This window comes from Cucurbita moschata, unplaced genomic scaffold (assembly GCF_002738365.1).
Source record: "Cucurbita moschata cultivar Rifu unplaced genomic scaffold, Cmos_1.0 Cmo_Scf00060, whole genome shotgun sequence".
NCBI classification, from domain to species: Eukaryota; Viridiplantae; Streptophyta; class Magnoliopsida; order Cucurbitales; family Cucurbitaceae; genus Cucurbita; species Cucurbita moschata.
Window position 1 is genome coordinate 581,006 of NW_019268576.1, and position 14,467 is coordinate 595,472.

General features: G+C 34.9%; 2 protein-coding genes across 4 annotated transcripts; both read right to left on the reverse strand.

Moving 5' to 3' along the window:
- Positions 1 to 271: 271 nt before the first annotated feature.
- LOC111436808 (receptor-like cytosolic serine/threonine-protein kinase RBK2) lies at positions 272 to 5,515 on the reverse strand. Of its 2 annotated transcripts, none has more exons than XM_023074557.1 (10): positions 5,244 to 5,515; positions 4,587 to 4,712; positions 3,869 to 4,038; positions 3,347 to 3,745; positions 2,987 to 3,238; positions 2,759 to 2,913; positions 2,375 to 2,454; positions 1,567 to 1,702; positions 1,330 to 1,479; positions 272 to 584 (listed from the first exon to the last, which is right to left on the reverse strand). In XM_023074557.1, exons 1-10 carry the CDS (start codon positions 5,279 to 5,281, stop codon positions 408 to 410), a joined length of 1,683 nt encoding a protein of 560 aa, XP_022930325.1. In that variant the 5' UTR covers positions 5,282 to 5,515; the 3' UTR covers positions 272 to 407. The 2 variants fall into 2 exon arrangements, with proteins under 2 accessions (XP_022930325.1, XP_022930323.1); XM_023074555.1 differs by having other exon boundaries at positions 4,587 to 4,715.
- A 1,447-nt stretch (positions 5,516 to 6,962) lies between these two features.
- On the reverse strand, positions 6,963 to 11,647 carry LOC111436809 (uncharacterized protein At4g15545-like). Of its 2 annotated transcripts, none has more exons than XM_023074558.1 (9): positions 11,271 to 11,647; positions 11,105 to 11,173; positions 10,646 to 10,699; positions 9,910 to 9,979; positions 9,615 to 9,710; positions 9,143 to 9,400; positions 8,271 to 8,313; positions 7,330 to 7,408; positions 6,963 to 7,185 (listed from the first exon to the last, which is right to left on the reverse strand). In XM_023074558.1, exons 1-9 carry the CDS (start codon positions 11,550 to 11,552, stop codon positions 7,093 to 7,095), a joined length of 1,044 nt encoding a protein of 347 aa, XP_022930326.1. In that variant the 5' UTR covers positions 11,553 to 11,647; the 3' UTR covers positions 6,963 to 7,092. The 2 variants fall into 2 exon arrangements, with proteins under 2 accessions (XP_022930326.1, XP_022930327.1); XM_023074559.1 differs by having other exon boundaries at positions 6,973 to 7,185; positions 9,615 to 9,707.
- Between the last annotated feature and the right edge of the window lie 2,820 nt (positions 11,648 to 14,467).

Consider the following 14,467-nt stretch of genomic DNA (forward strand, 5'->3'; position numbering starts at 1 on the left):
TTTCCGATAGAGTTGATTCTTATGCTAAACCTTCGTGTCCTTCACTCGTTTTATCCTAACAAGTATCTCCGACCGAAAGATTAAATGTTTGAATTCTTCGCGTCAGTCCTAGATGTTATTGAACTAAACTAATACTCCTTCCGAACCCAAAACATGAAAAGAAATTAAAAATAATAATAATAATAACATGAAAAATAAGTAATAGACCTCTTCATATTTATATGTCGAGGCAATATTGTTCAAATTTAAGTTAGTTAAGTACATGGTTATATACCTTTGAAAGTACTTGAGTAAATATAAAAATTTGTACTTGTACCCCTATCAGTTAGAAATACAAAGAAGAGAACATAAACATATTGGGGTCATTTGATCGAGTATAAATGCATGAGAATTAGGTATAAATTTATCTAAACATCGCAGGTTCCTAAAACAATTTCCAAATGTCGATCCATGTCAGTTAAATACTTTGTAGAATTATACTCCTCTGCATCCAAAAGCTCTGCAGAGTACGTCCTTCGAAGTTTTGACTTCTGTCGCTTTACACGCTCCAAACTATCTTCATCTCCTTTTAGAATCTGAACAATCTGCATATAAATGTACCAAAATACTCTACTTAAATCATTTCATACCGGCTTACAACATCTTAAAGAAACAAAACTTCATCTTCTCTAGGAAACTCGTTGAGTTTAAATGACAAATATGAGCATTAATTGGATATGAGGACAAGGAAAAAGAGAGATTTTTCACAACGATATGATAGTGTCCACTTTGAACTTAAGCTCTCGTGGATTTGCTTTTGGTTTCTCTAAAAGACATTATTATTAGTCGACGTGGGACTCCTCTCTCACCTATCCTCAACAAATACCATGTGAAATACCATGTGAATATGTTTTCAAAATTTATGGATGAAAAGCTAATTGATACTATTTGTTTAGATAAACTAATAACATGGACTAAGTAATGAACATATAGAATTGAATGTTGAATGTTTGAAAGTATACCAACTAAAATGGAACAATTTTAACCCAAGAAAATTTCATCTTCTCTAGGAAACTTATCCAATTTCAATGTTCAGAAATGAAAGGGAGTCTCTTCCTCAAACGTAGGGATGATAATCTTTGTCCCTGAAGCAAGATTGGAGACAGGACAAGGAAAAAGAGAGGTATCTTTTTAAGTTTTAATAAGATAAAAGACAAGGAAAATGATGAACAATGGGAGGATTGGATTTCACATTACATCAGTCAGATTGGTCATGGTAATCAGGATTATCTAGATTGACAGTTATTCAAAGAGAAAATTCGAATATTTTCTTCAAGAAAAAGTGCATACCTCACTCATTTCTGGCCGTTGAACTGAAGATTGATCTATGCACATTGAAGCGACGGATATCAAACGGTTCATTTGTTGGGTGTCGAATGCGTCAGCAAGTGATGTATCGACAAGCTCCTTGAGATCTTGTTTAAGAAGTACAGGTTTCGCCTGCAAATGGTTTTAAAACAGACCAGTGTTAATAAACAAAATTGTCCCAAAGAACTGGCAAAAGTGAGGTTGAAGTAGCTGACTTACCCACATCACGAGGCTTTGCTGTGCGCTGTCTATTGCTCGTCGTCCCGTAATAAGTTCCAACAACAGTACTCCATAGGCATAGACATCAGTTTTTTCATCAACAATTCCATGCATAAAGAACTCGGGAGGAAGGTACCTATAATCATCAGATGAGTTAGAAAAGGAGGATGTTGGATGAGTAGGTGTAACATTTCAAACCTACCACTAACCGATATGGTCTGTTTTGGCTCGTTACGTATCGTCATCAAGCTCATAGTTTTAGAACATGTTTACTAGGGAGAGGTTTCCACACTCTTATAAGGAATGTTTCGTTTCCCTCTCTAATCGATGTGTGATCTCACAATCCACCCCCTCTCGCTGGCACACTGTCCGGTGTCTGACTCTAATATATTTATAACAACACAAGTCCATCGCTAACAGATAGTCCGCTTTGGCCCGTTACGTATTGTCGTCAGTCTCACGGTTTTAAAATGCGTCTACTATGGAAAGGTTTCCACACCCTTATAAGGAATGTTTCGTTCCCCCTCTCCAACCAATGTGGGATCTCACAATCCACCCGCCTTAGGGGTCCAGCATCCTCGCTGGCACACTGCTCGGTGTCTAGCTCTAATACCAACTTAACAGCACAAATCCACTACTAACCGATATTGTCCGCTTTGGCCCAGTCAGCCTCACGGTTTTAAAACATGTCTATTATGGAGAGAATTCCACACTCTTATAAATAATGTATCGTTTCTCTTTCCAACCGATGTGAAATCTCATAAGTAGGATTTCAAAAATTCTTAGTAATAACTTTCAATCAACGTACCCGAATGTTCCTTCAAACTTTGATACAGTATGGTGAGTCCATCGATCTGGCAGCCACTTAGCAAGCCCAAAGTCAGAAATCTGGATTCATTTTCAAGCAGTCACCAAACTAAATTTGAAACATATAATGTATCTCTTTTGCGTATCAGCAGTATGAAAGATTTTGAAACTGCAGGATATTCAGATATTATGTAAAGATTTTTAATAGATGTAATCACTTTCAATGCTTAAAATTTACGAGCCAATAGAAATGTATGAATGCAAAGCAAAGGAAAATCGTTTATGTTTGCACATTTTCAACTTTCCTGCATTTCTTCTGCAACAATGTATTGTTGGGACTACCGAGGCAACACTCGGATAGCTGTCACAAAGCATATAAGCATACCTGAGGCTCAAAATCATCTCTTAGCAATATATTAGCAGCCTTAATATCTCTGTGGATTATTCTTCTTTGGCAGCCTTCATGAAGATACAAAAGACCTTCAGCAATTCCTAGAGAAATCCTATACCTGGTTGGCCAATCCAGTCTCTCCTTTGATTCTACATTATACCGGCGGAATTAGCGATAAATTAAGCTGTTAGAAATGCAAAAGCTTGACAGTGAAGAACAAACCATAAAGTATGGATGCCAGGCTCCCATGGGGTGATAAATGAAGTATAAGGTGCATTCCCCCGTCAACTCCGTACCCAATTACATTCGCAATATTAGGATGATCAACATGAACTATAATTCCGAGCTCAGACAAGAAGTCTGCAGTCATCTCTTCTGGGTTGCCTCTTGTAAGCCGCTTGATCGCGACTAATTGCCCATCTTCCAACTGCCCCTTGTAAACTTCAGAATAACCGCCCTCACCAATCAAGTTTTCTTTGGAAAAGAGAAAAAGGGTGTTTATCAGCATACAAACTTATACCATAAAAAGGGAGGGCATCAAAATTTCCATCAACAAGGCTATCTCGGCGTTTAGAAATACACCTTGGCTGAAGTTATTGCTTGCAGCTTGCAGCTCTGAAAGTGTGAAATTCTTCCAAGAAGATCTGAAGTAGCAGAACTCAGTCTCTATGGCAGAGTCCATCACTGGTGATAACGTCGGAAGAACATCCTCTCTAATTCTTTTGCTCTTTTTTCTGGTGAGCTTTGGAACAGCTTTAAGAGGAGGAAAGGTTTGAAATCGCATTTGAGGTCCTTTCATCAGTAAGCGAATGAAACCTTTCCAATGACTCAGATTTCTTGAGTCCGGATGATCTTCCCAATCGGAAGTGCTGGCCAGGGAAGTAGTTGTTTCACAATCCAAGTTTCTTGAGCAGTCCTCGAGCACCCCTCTTGGAGATGATTCATTTTTTCTTTCAACGTCCAAATCTAATAATCTCAAATCTACCGAGAATAGAACCATAACATTAGTACATTAAATACTTGCAGGAGCTTAGAGATCTTCCTAATTCAAAACACAAATTTCAAAGCAATACGAGCATAGTAGAAACTTAGAGATTATCATACCATGAATGACAATTGTGTCGGAGAATCCACGCACTCTTCTGCTCCCTGAAGTGGGAGTGCCCACTGCTTGATCTGCCTGATCATTTGATTGGTTTTCTGTCTGATCATTTGATTGATTTTCGGTCTGATCATTTGATTGGTTTTCATCAACCGTGTCGCCTGAATCATTGCTGCTCAACAAATTTCCATGTCAGCAAGTAATTGACAGCATAAAAGCTCCAAGGAAAAATCTCCAAAAATAACCCAATATAAAAATGAAGAAGAAATGGCCAACAGGAAATTGCAGAAAGTATAAACCAGACAAGGAAGAATCAACAAAATAAAATAGGCCAACTTTAGGATTATCTTAGTTATAGGTTGAACTCGCCCTATGGGTTACGGTTTCAAATCCCCGCCCAACAATATATATTTGTTAGAAATGCAAACAAATATATTTGTTAATGCCAAATCTTCAAACATGCAATAGGGATGTGCAAAATCAAGCCAGTTTAGTTCGTTTTCCATTCTTTATGCCCAAACCGATAGCTAATGGTTTGATTGGGTTCATCAATTTTCTTTTATATCCAAACTAAGGCGCAAAGGCCTAAAGAATACCTTCGAAACATCATCCAGCCAAGAACAGGGACTGCTAGAAATTTACAAGATTTAAAAAAAATGAAACAAATCAATGGAACATACACAAATAAATGTGATGCAATCTAAGTAGAGAGGGAAAAACCTTTCGGACGCTTGAGGTTCAATCGAATCGCACCAAGCTATATCCTCCGACTCTTGCTGATCCAATTTGTCTACAGTTGAAGGTTCCAACACCTTCGATCTTTGCAACGTTCGCTCGGACGCCTTACTACTTCAGAAACAACCACAACTCGTCAGGGTCAAGCACTTCAATCATTCAATCCTTACTTGTAAACTTGATTAATAATTGTGCTACTATTGAAATCTGGAGAAAACAATCATATTTTCCCCAATGTCTTGAAAACAAATGCAAACCGAACCCTAAAAATAACGATTACGGAATCAAAATCCCGCACGTCACGATCAGCGATCCTACAGAATCAAATGATCTCATACATTTTCACATCTTATTACTTCAGAAAGAAACAACCTGTCAATCTCAACCACACACAGTCTTTTCAATCATTACTTCTAAACATGAACTATTGCGCATATGTTGAAATCTGCAAATACCGTGTCGCTCTTTAAAAAACATGCAAACAGAAACCTAGAAATAGCTATTGTGAAATAAAAATTCCAAACGTTGCAATCAGCAAACCTACAGAATCAAACGATCTCATACATTTTCACATCGCGAAAGCTGAAAAAGAAAGCAAAAGCAAAAACAAATAATAAAAAAAACAACAACAACAACAATTACCTGGTGGAAGAAGCCGGAGATTCAGGATCAGAGTCCATGAATCTCCTAAACGGGAAAAAGAAGAAGGAAGCAATTTTGAGCTTCCAAGGAAATCACGGAGGAAGAAACAGAGGAGACTCGACGACGGCGAGATAGAGAGGAAGAGGAGAGTAAAGGTCCGCATGAATTCAAATCGCCATTTCCAACGTAGCTAGTATTCTTGATTGATCTCCGAAATTTGGTGCTCCATACTCGGATTTAAATTTGCATATTCGCTCAAGTTGTACGTCATTCTGTAATGAACAACGGCGACCATTTGAGGAGTTGTAATTTTCCCGGGAAAATCTGTTCTTGTCTTTTGAGTTTTTGACACGTGGCATTTCAAATTCCCCTGTTTTGTTTGTGCCAAATCTCAGCCTTCCATCTCCTTTGCATAAATCACAACCAACGGATTTTTCTATATTTAAAAAAAAAAAAAAAACTAAATTATGCAAAATAACCGTTTCTCAAGCTATAATAGTATTTTAAAGTTGTAATAACCGTGAATCTCATTGTAATTATATTTTTAATTTAGAAAAAAATCATTTAAAATAATGCAAAATTTTACGTACAAAGACTAAGTTTAATAAAACACTATATGAAATTAAAATTTGAAATGTAAGCTTCCTCTTTTAGAATTAAGTTTGTATTTAATTTTTAAATTGGCTTTTATTTTATCTCTATATAAAAAAATAAATAATAATAATAAATAAATAAATAACGCGTATTCATTAATTGTAATTAGCATATGTCAATATTTTTACCATCATTCCCTTAAATTAATTAAGAGCCAACTATTTTTCGTAAAAAATCAAAACACAGGGCTATTTGTGTAATTTTTGAAACTTTAATGACTAAATTAGGAAAAAAATATTGGTTAAAAATATTTTTTTTACCCAAATTTATATTAATGGTTAATGATTAATGAAAGAGTAACGTATTTCTTTTAAGTAGAGTTTAATATAATATATTAAAAAAAGTTTTAAACGATTTTCTTTATTGGAACTCAATAACCATTAATTATACACATTAATGCACATCCCATGATACACCAAAAGTCGTGTTTCATTCAAAGCCTTTCTTAAAGAAGTGAAAAAGCCTACCAGAAATTTGCTTCTTTTAAGAGATTGGATCTCGTAAACAAGATCTATCAATCTCGACCATATAATTATTTTTGAAAAAACTCGTACACGAGAAATGGTTATCAATCACAATCACCAAGTTCTTTCGAAACATACACGGAAACATGATAAGATATAAACTAGTCAACAGCTACACTCCTATTTTGCAACTTAAGGTTAAGAATCCATGTCAATACTTGACGCAAGAAATTGTTTATCTAGACCTTAAAAAAGAAAAAAAAAAGCTCATAAAAGGAACCTCGTGGCTAACTATAAAGAGTTTCAAGCCCACTGCTAGTAAATGTTATCCGCTTTAACCCGTTACGAATCACCATTAGTTTCACGGTTTTGAAACGCGTCTGCTAGAGAGAGGTTTCCACGCCCTTATAAAGAATGTTTCGTTCCCCTCTCCAACCGATGCGGGATCTTACATTAATAAATAAATAAACCGACAGAACGTACGCATAACTTATAAAAACAATAACACGTTTACCTGAGTAAACTTTTGAATACAGCAAAGCCGTCTGATTTAGTCCTAATAAAAATCATTCCATTTATTCTCATAACTAAGGCCTCTAGATTAATAATGCTAAGTTCGAAATTTTATTTCATGGAAATCAAAATGAATACATGTAATACATACAATAAATAGAAGTTGATAGGTGCAGACAATGCTTATAAACTCTACATACACTATATCCAAAGCATTTTCAGTGCACATTACGAGTAATCAACCCTTCAAATATGGTAAAAAGATCCTTGTTATCCGGGCCAAATATCTCATCAGCCTTCCGAAGCGTCTCCTGAAGTATGCAACGATGATCCATAAATGTTTAACCATGCGCTAGAGCGTGGGCGTGGGCGTGGGCGTGTGCATGTGCGTGTGCGTGTGCGTGTGCGTGTGCGTGTGCGTGTGGGCATGTGTGAGGAGTGATAGAGGAGAATACCTCTTTTGTTTGCTTATGGGCATTCAGCTCCTTGACATTGGTTAAGAATGCACTGAACTGCTCATAGGACAATCGGCTCCTACAGGAGAGGGGAAAATTAGAAACTCTCATAAATCATAATGACCAAATGCAAAATCTGCAAGCACGAATATACGAAATAGAAAAAGGAAAATGGTGGCTGAAAACACTCGGTGTAGAGTGCATTAACTGATCCTGCTAGGTTGAACAAGTTAAAGTATCATTTTGATTCACACTACTTTAAAATTCGATCTATGTCCAATTTATTTCCTAAACTTTCGATTGATCTTATAATTATTCCTCATCATCAGTTCATGTGAGCCTTCCTCTAGGAATTTGAGAAACATATCTATATTATGCATAAATGTTCTTTTTTAAGTTCAAACTCGTTTTAAAATTTATTAAAAGTATAGAGATTTGGAAATATAGAGACCAGAACAAGTTCCATAATATAGAGACCAAAATGGTATTTGAACTAATTATTAAAGATAAGCTAAACAAGTGACACCCAAGAAGCATGAACATTTTAGTGTGGCTAGCTTGTTCGATGACACTTGGACACTCCGACATTTGTTGGACACATATTGGACACTTGCTAGCACAATAAATATGTTAGACACTAGTGGTACAAAGCCAATATAAATCTAACATTTGTTAAACACATGACGAATACTAAATATGCACATAACAAAAAGAATTGAAAGTGAAGAATATGAAACTCATTTTTAAGTGTATAAATGCATAAACATATGAACTTACATTTTTTAAAACATATATTTTAGTAATTATGTCCTAGATTTTTAAAAATCGGCGCGCACGGTGTACGTGTAGTTGTATATGTATCCATATCCAGGCTTCTTAAGGTGCCGTTAACTTTCTAAAAGTACTTGATGAGCAAACTCTATGCATCTACCAGATCTTACCTCACTTGGCGGAAGAATTCCTTTCCATCGACCCGAGTTCGTCCTGAAAACAATTGATAAAGATGATTAAAAATGTCAGTTACATTATTCAAATGCAATGACAATCTATATGTCTTGGTGGGTATACAATCATGGAAGGTATACTACTCGTCTCACTTTTGGTAGTCATGGAAATATTATACAATGACAATCTATATGTCTTGGTGGGTATACAATCATGGAAGGTATACTACTCGTCTCACTTTTGGTAGTCATGGAAATATTATACATCATATTTATACTGCTCATTAATTAGTACAATAATCAATGCATCTGATACACAGTAATCACACAGTGCAAACCCTCATTAACATAATATACATAATCCAGTAGGATCATTGAAATGAAATTTAAGCATGTGACCTTATTTTCAGCACAAGTTTCATGTTTACTGTACTTGAGAAAATAATATAGTTTCAAGAATCTTAACAAAAATAAGGTAGCATTACTTGACGACAAGAAGATTAATCAAATAGACTACATGCGTAAATTGTTTATTTAGAATCTATTTACCAAATTAGTCATTCTAAAAAACAACTTTCTTCATCGAATTATTTTGAAACGAACTCCTTTTTGTGATTTTTTATATTTTTTTATTTTTAAAATCACTTCAAATGTGTAGAAGGGACCTGCAAAACAATCAGATAAGAGGGATAAGAAAAGAAACACAACAACATTGCCCAACAGGAATTGCACTACTATAACCAACTAGGGTTCTTTTCTTCAAATTCGCATTTGGAAAGCACACCCACAAATTCCTTAAGATCTCTAAAATGCGCAACCAACATAATTCTAAACTACAAATTTGCAAGAAGAGAGTTTTAGGAGCAAACCAGTATGAGCCCCTGCATGAGGGCTTGAAACTGAACTGTGATTGCTGGAGACGGAAGAATACATTGAGGTTCTATCAAACATCCCCCTTGAAACAGAGAATGACATTGAATGTCGCTTTGGGGAAACAGGTTTAGATGTTCTGGTAGGGGACACAGATGCAGAAGAAATAGGGGGAGAACCGGGAGGTGTCAGCCGAGGTGTGCTAGTCTGGGAGGCTAACAGAAGGCTGTTTGATACACGAGGTCTTGAAGCTGCCACTGCAGCATAGGAATAAAGAAAAGTGAAAAACAACATAACCAGAACTAAGAGACTTAAATCAGTTTCAAACTTTTTTGTGTTAATTAAAATGATTAAACGTAAGCCTGCCCCCCTTGGTATTTGTAATTTTATACATCAGCAATTTGCTACAGTTATCAGTTCGTTTCGTGTATTACATATAGGAAAGAATATCATAACATGTAGAAATCTTACCATCTGCCTCAGGCTCATCTTTTACAGGGTTCACTGTTTCAGAGGCGTTGCTCTGGATTGATGAGTATTTAGATGGTGGCAATGATAAATCATCTTCTAAAACAAAAAGAAAATGTACTAGTCAGAACCGAAGGCATACATTAGGGAAATTGCGAGACCCGTACAAAAGTAACCAATTTGATTATCATATAAAATCATTTATGTGCTTTACAATTACAAGTAAGCCATGAAAAATCAATCTATGAACAACAATAATGTGCAAACACAGAAACTGACTTTAAGTAACTTATAGTACCTCCAACCTGCGGAGCAGAGGGCAAACTTTCCTGACTCTCTAGTTTAACGACAGCCTCTGAACTTCCTGTCTGTAGTAGCACAAAGAGGGTTGATATAAAAAAATGTTGACTTCAGCATGCTTCTCAAAAACTTTTTATCGTATGTTTTATGAGTATGTTTATAAATGAGTGTTTGTGTTTTTACCAACTGTTGCTTTCCATTTAAAATTTTCTATCAGTAGTGATGATCCGTAACTCGACGAGCTCGAAAAGCAAGTCGTTAAAGTTGGAATCAGAATTAGGATGTTGATGGATATAGAACAAAGGGTCAATCACAGAAGCACGGATATTATTGTTGGTTAACGTGTCCCAGTCCAATGTGTATTGAAAACTTGTTAGGCTATGGCGGTTAGAGCTTTGATTTGGAACTTGAAGTTGGAAACTAACCGTCGTGTCTTTGAGGATAAGGCCTCCTCTTCCGTACATAATTTGAGAGTAAAATACATCAAACTCATTTTTAATGGATGGAAATGCATAAGCTTATTGACTTTTAATTTTCTTCGAATAAAAAATCAGAATATGTTTTTAAAAAGTTATGTTTATCAACGAGTCCTTGTCGTGTCTTGTCTCCTAGATTATGAAAAAATGATATATCATCGCGTGTCTGATGTATCAATATCTATATGTATCTCGTGTCTATCATATGCTTCTTAGGTACCAATATTGCAATTTAGGCATTGGATAAAGAAAACTTACGGAGCTCTCTTCCTCATGAAGGGACTGCATTAGCGTCTTTCGGAAGACTTCCAACTGCAAACAATGCAAGAGAGTCGAACCTCTTATTTCATAGAAGATAACAAATTTTACATATATTAATGGAAGTAGTCCCCTGCACTTTTGCCTGCTGATTCAAAAGGTTCCACCATTTTCTTCCAGATAAAAATAAAACTATGAACCTTACGATGGATTTCAAAAAACACCACTATGTCAATTGACAGAACAAAAATTTGGAAGTCAATAGGTCATGATTTATAGTACTATTTTCCAAAAGTTTGGAAATCCTATCCTAATGGTAATCATAAATTGACTCCATTGTAACTTCCAAAATTTGCGTATTCATCGTAATTAACTTGAAATGTTAGTGTAAGTAATCGTTGCGAAAATTCCAAAATACACAAACAACAAACGACTAAGAACTAAAAACTAAGACCATACCTTCGAGACATCTCGAGTAAGCTTCTTCACGGTGTTAGAAAGCGATGCATTCTCTTGCAACAACGTCTCCTGCAAATTGCAGTGAGCACAAGTGCATAATCCAAATCAAAACAAAGTCAAGCAGCAATAGAAAGGGGAAAAAAAAAAACAAATGAACCGGCTGAACCTTTTCCTGATCGGCGCGGGCGAGAATTTCGGATTTCTCGGATAGGGCGGCATCGAGTGACTCGATCTGCGATTGCAACTCCGCGATGAGCGCGTCCTTCTCGGAAAGCTGAGCACGGAGAGCGGAGGATTCGGATTCGAGCGCAGAAACACGCATGGAGAGAGCAATGGAAGTGATTTTCCGAGCCACATCGAGCTGCTCAAATGGATCCGACGGTAAGACTTCCAGTACTTCCTCGGGAAGCCCGAAATTGGCTACACCAGATTCCTCTTCTTCCCGCATTTCTCTCGCCTTTTCCTTTTCCCTTTCCTTTTCCTTTTCTTTTTTCTTTTTCTTTTTCTTTTTCTTTTTCTTTTTCTGTTATCGACTGTGGCGCCAACCGTGAGAAAGCGAGACAATTAACGCTTTATCCTAATCCTTCAACTTTATTTTATTCCTAACATTTTCTAGAAAATTATATTATTTTCAACCTTTTTCAAATATTTTCACTCTATATTTAAATTTATAGTATCTATCAATCAATGTTTAATTAGGGTAATTTTATTATTTTCAAAGTAATTTTTTAATATACGAGAGTTCAATTTAAAAACGTACCACCTCGAGCATATCCTTAAAAGGAAAATAAATCAGGATAGAATAATATTACCCAAAAAAAAAAAAAACAACGCTAAAATGCTCGCCTTTAACCTAACAAATAACATATAAATAAAGGACATTGCACAGCTTGTTTTAGGGACGGACTACTAAATCATTTAGTGACTACAGTACTCGATAATAACAAAAAAATGAGGTATTGTCGGGTCAGATGAATCACTAATAGACGTTTGTTGGTATTCTAGCCCGCCTTTTCATTTCAAGCCCTACAAAAAAAAAAGAAAAAAAAAATTCTTAACTGTCAATATATGAATAAGACTCAACAGCTTGCTCTAGAACAAAATAATTAAAATTAAGTTAGTTAATGTGTTATTTATATAATAAATATCTTTAATGGAGAAAATATGTCGACTCGAGACATAGAGAATATTTAATTTTATTTTTTTATATATATAAAAAAAAAAGTAAATATAAATTTTTGTACCATAAAATACTTATCTTGTTGAAATTTACGTATGGGAAGAAAATATGTGGTTTTTGATTGAAGAATGTGAGCGGATAGAGCATTTAAACAAGACAAAACCCTTCCCGTGGTTCTCCTCACTTTTCATTTTCTATCACACATCCAATTTATTTCTATGATGTGTCCGTGGGGTGGGCCTTGGCCCAATGGGCCTCATCATAGCCGCAGCCCAATGTTATAATCTGGCTATCAATTTCGCTCAATTACCGAAAATATTTTTAATATGTCTACAATAATTATAAACTTAATAATATTTTAAATAAACAATAATTAAATATGTTATTATATATTAAAAATCGACACATAACCACGAGGGTAGAAAACATAAATGGGGTGAAAGAGAGAGCTCGGTCCCAAATTTGAGGGTTAGGTTTTTTGTGTGGCTAAGATCTGATCAATCTAAACCACTAATTGTTGGGGTGCGTTGATATTTTTATGATCTTGAGTGAATGTATTATTTGATGGATATAGCTGAATAACGACGTGTAATTAAAACTATAGCTTAAAATGTCCAACAACGAGTGTATGATATCATTGTATGTGTTGTAATTATAATTGTTATACATATTTTTTAATATTGTAGGTAAGATTTTATATAATAAATGTTAAGAATAGTTTTTACATCAAATTTTAAAATATAACAAAGTTAAGTTAGAAACTAAAAATTATAATAAAAGTTAGAATAATTAATGGTTACTTTTATTTAGAAAACAAAACTGAATTTTATGCATAATTTCAGTAATAAAGGAAGATTCGCAGCGGCCTCTAGTTTGAAGCCACGTGTTCGCCCGACAACGGAGGGTTCTTCTGACTTTCCCATCGGACTACTTAGAGCATCTTTCGACACGTCACATTCAACTTGCTCGTCTCTCTTTATTTTATTTTTTAATTATTAAAAGATTTTTGAAAATCATCGAAATTGATTAATTCCACGTCACCCACTTGTGGATGAAACTTCGGTCAAAGAGATTTTTTTTTCTCTTGCTTTTGAAATAGTAAAAAAAAAAAAAAAACTAAATTAATAAAAACACTATTTAACTTTAATTTTTATCTAAAAAATACTCATAAATTTTCAATAATTTTAATAATAGGGTTGAAATTTTAAAAAAATCCAAAAAAAAAAAAAACCATTAAACTAATAAAAAATAGTTAAATAGTTTTGTAAGGAAATAGTTAATATTGTTATAAAAATTGTCTTAAAATTTTAAAATAGTTTAAAAAATACTCTTAAAACTTAAAAAAATAAAATAAAAAATTAAAAACACCTTTAAATTATTCTAAAAACTTCAAAAATATTTTTAAAATTTTTAAAAAAATTTCCTTCAACCATATATTAACAAATTACTCTTTTTTTTTTTCCCTTTTTACTCTTTAATATTCTCTCTCCCTAAACAAACATGTTTTTTTTCTTTCTTGGGAATATAAGAATTCCAGGTCCACTCACTTTTTGATTTTGTTACTACTTTTGTTTTGTATTTTTTTAATTGCAAAATTCGAGTTTTGTTAGATTTATATATATATATATATATTTTCTTTTTTAAATTTCAGATTATTGAGATAATCGTTGAATAGAGGTAAAAAATGATGCGGGTTACCGTCCTGACCAGTCCAACCACATCACGTGGGGGCCCACCTTCGAAGAGAGATCACAAAACGACAACTAACACCTCCTGCACCAACGGCGTCATTCAATAAATAATCGAAGACAGCGACGTGAAAGCGAACCAACGTAACGGCGATATGACGGTTCCCGTTAAAATGGGGTACGTGTGAGTTGGACCCCCTGAAAGACGGAGTCGTCTTCCGCCACGTACCTCCACTCTCATTTTTTTGCTCAAACAAGGCGGCCAATCGCCTTCTGTTTTCACGCGTCATTTTGCGAGAGGTCGGTGAGATTAAGATTAGATCAACGCTCTCTTTTTCCTCTTCACCATCCTCGAAACGACGCCGTAGTTCACCATCCTCATTTCTCTCTCTTTGCTTTTTCCCCTTTATATCCCTCTTCCTCACGCCTTCTGAACTCCAAACAAAGCCTTGCAGAGCAGAAATACAAAAAAAAAAAAAAAAAGAGGAAAACAAA

Bases quoted from the DNA above. Each gene is read 5' to 3' on its own strand.
- LOC111436808 (XM_023074555.1), bottom strand. From the start codon at position 5,281: ATGGACTCTGATCCTGAATCTCCGGCTTCTTCCACCAG. The intron at 4,039-4,586 runs GTTTTTCCCTCT...TTTGTTGAGCAG, and splicing joins GAACCTCAAGCGTCCGAAAG to CAATGATTCAGGCGACACGG. The intron at 2,455-2,758 runs GTATGCTTATAT...AAATGAATCCAG, and splicing joins GAGATGATTTTGAGCCTCAG to ATTTCTGACTTTGGGCTTGC.
- LOC111436809 (XM_023074558.1), bottom strand. From the start codon at position 11,552: ATGCGGGAAGAAGAGGAATCTGGTGTAGCCAATTTCGGGCTTCCCGAG. The intron at 11,174-11,270 runs GTTCAGCCGGTT...TGCAATTTGCAG, and splicing joins CCCGCGCCGATCAGGAAAAG to GAGACGTTGTTGCAAGAGAA. The intron at 9,711-9,909 runs GTACTATAAGTT...TTTTTGTTTTAG, and splicing joins CTCTGCTCCGCAGGTTGGAG to AAGATGATTTATCATTGCCA.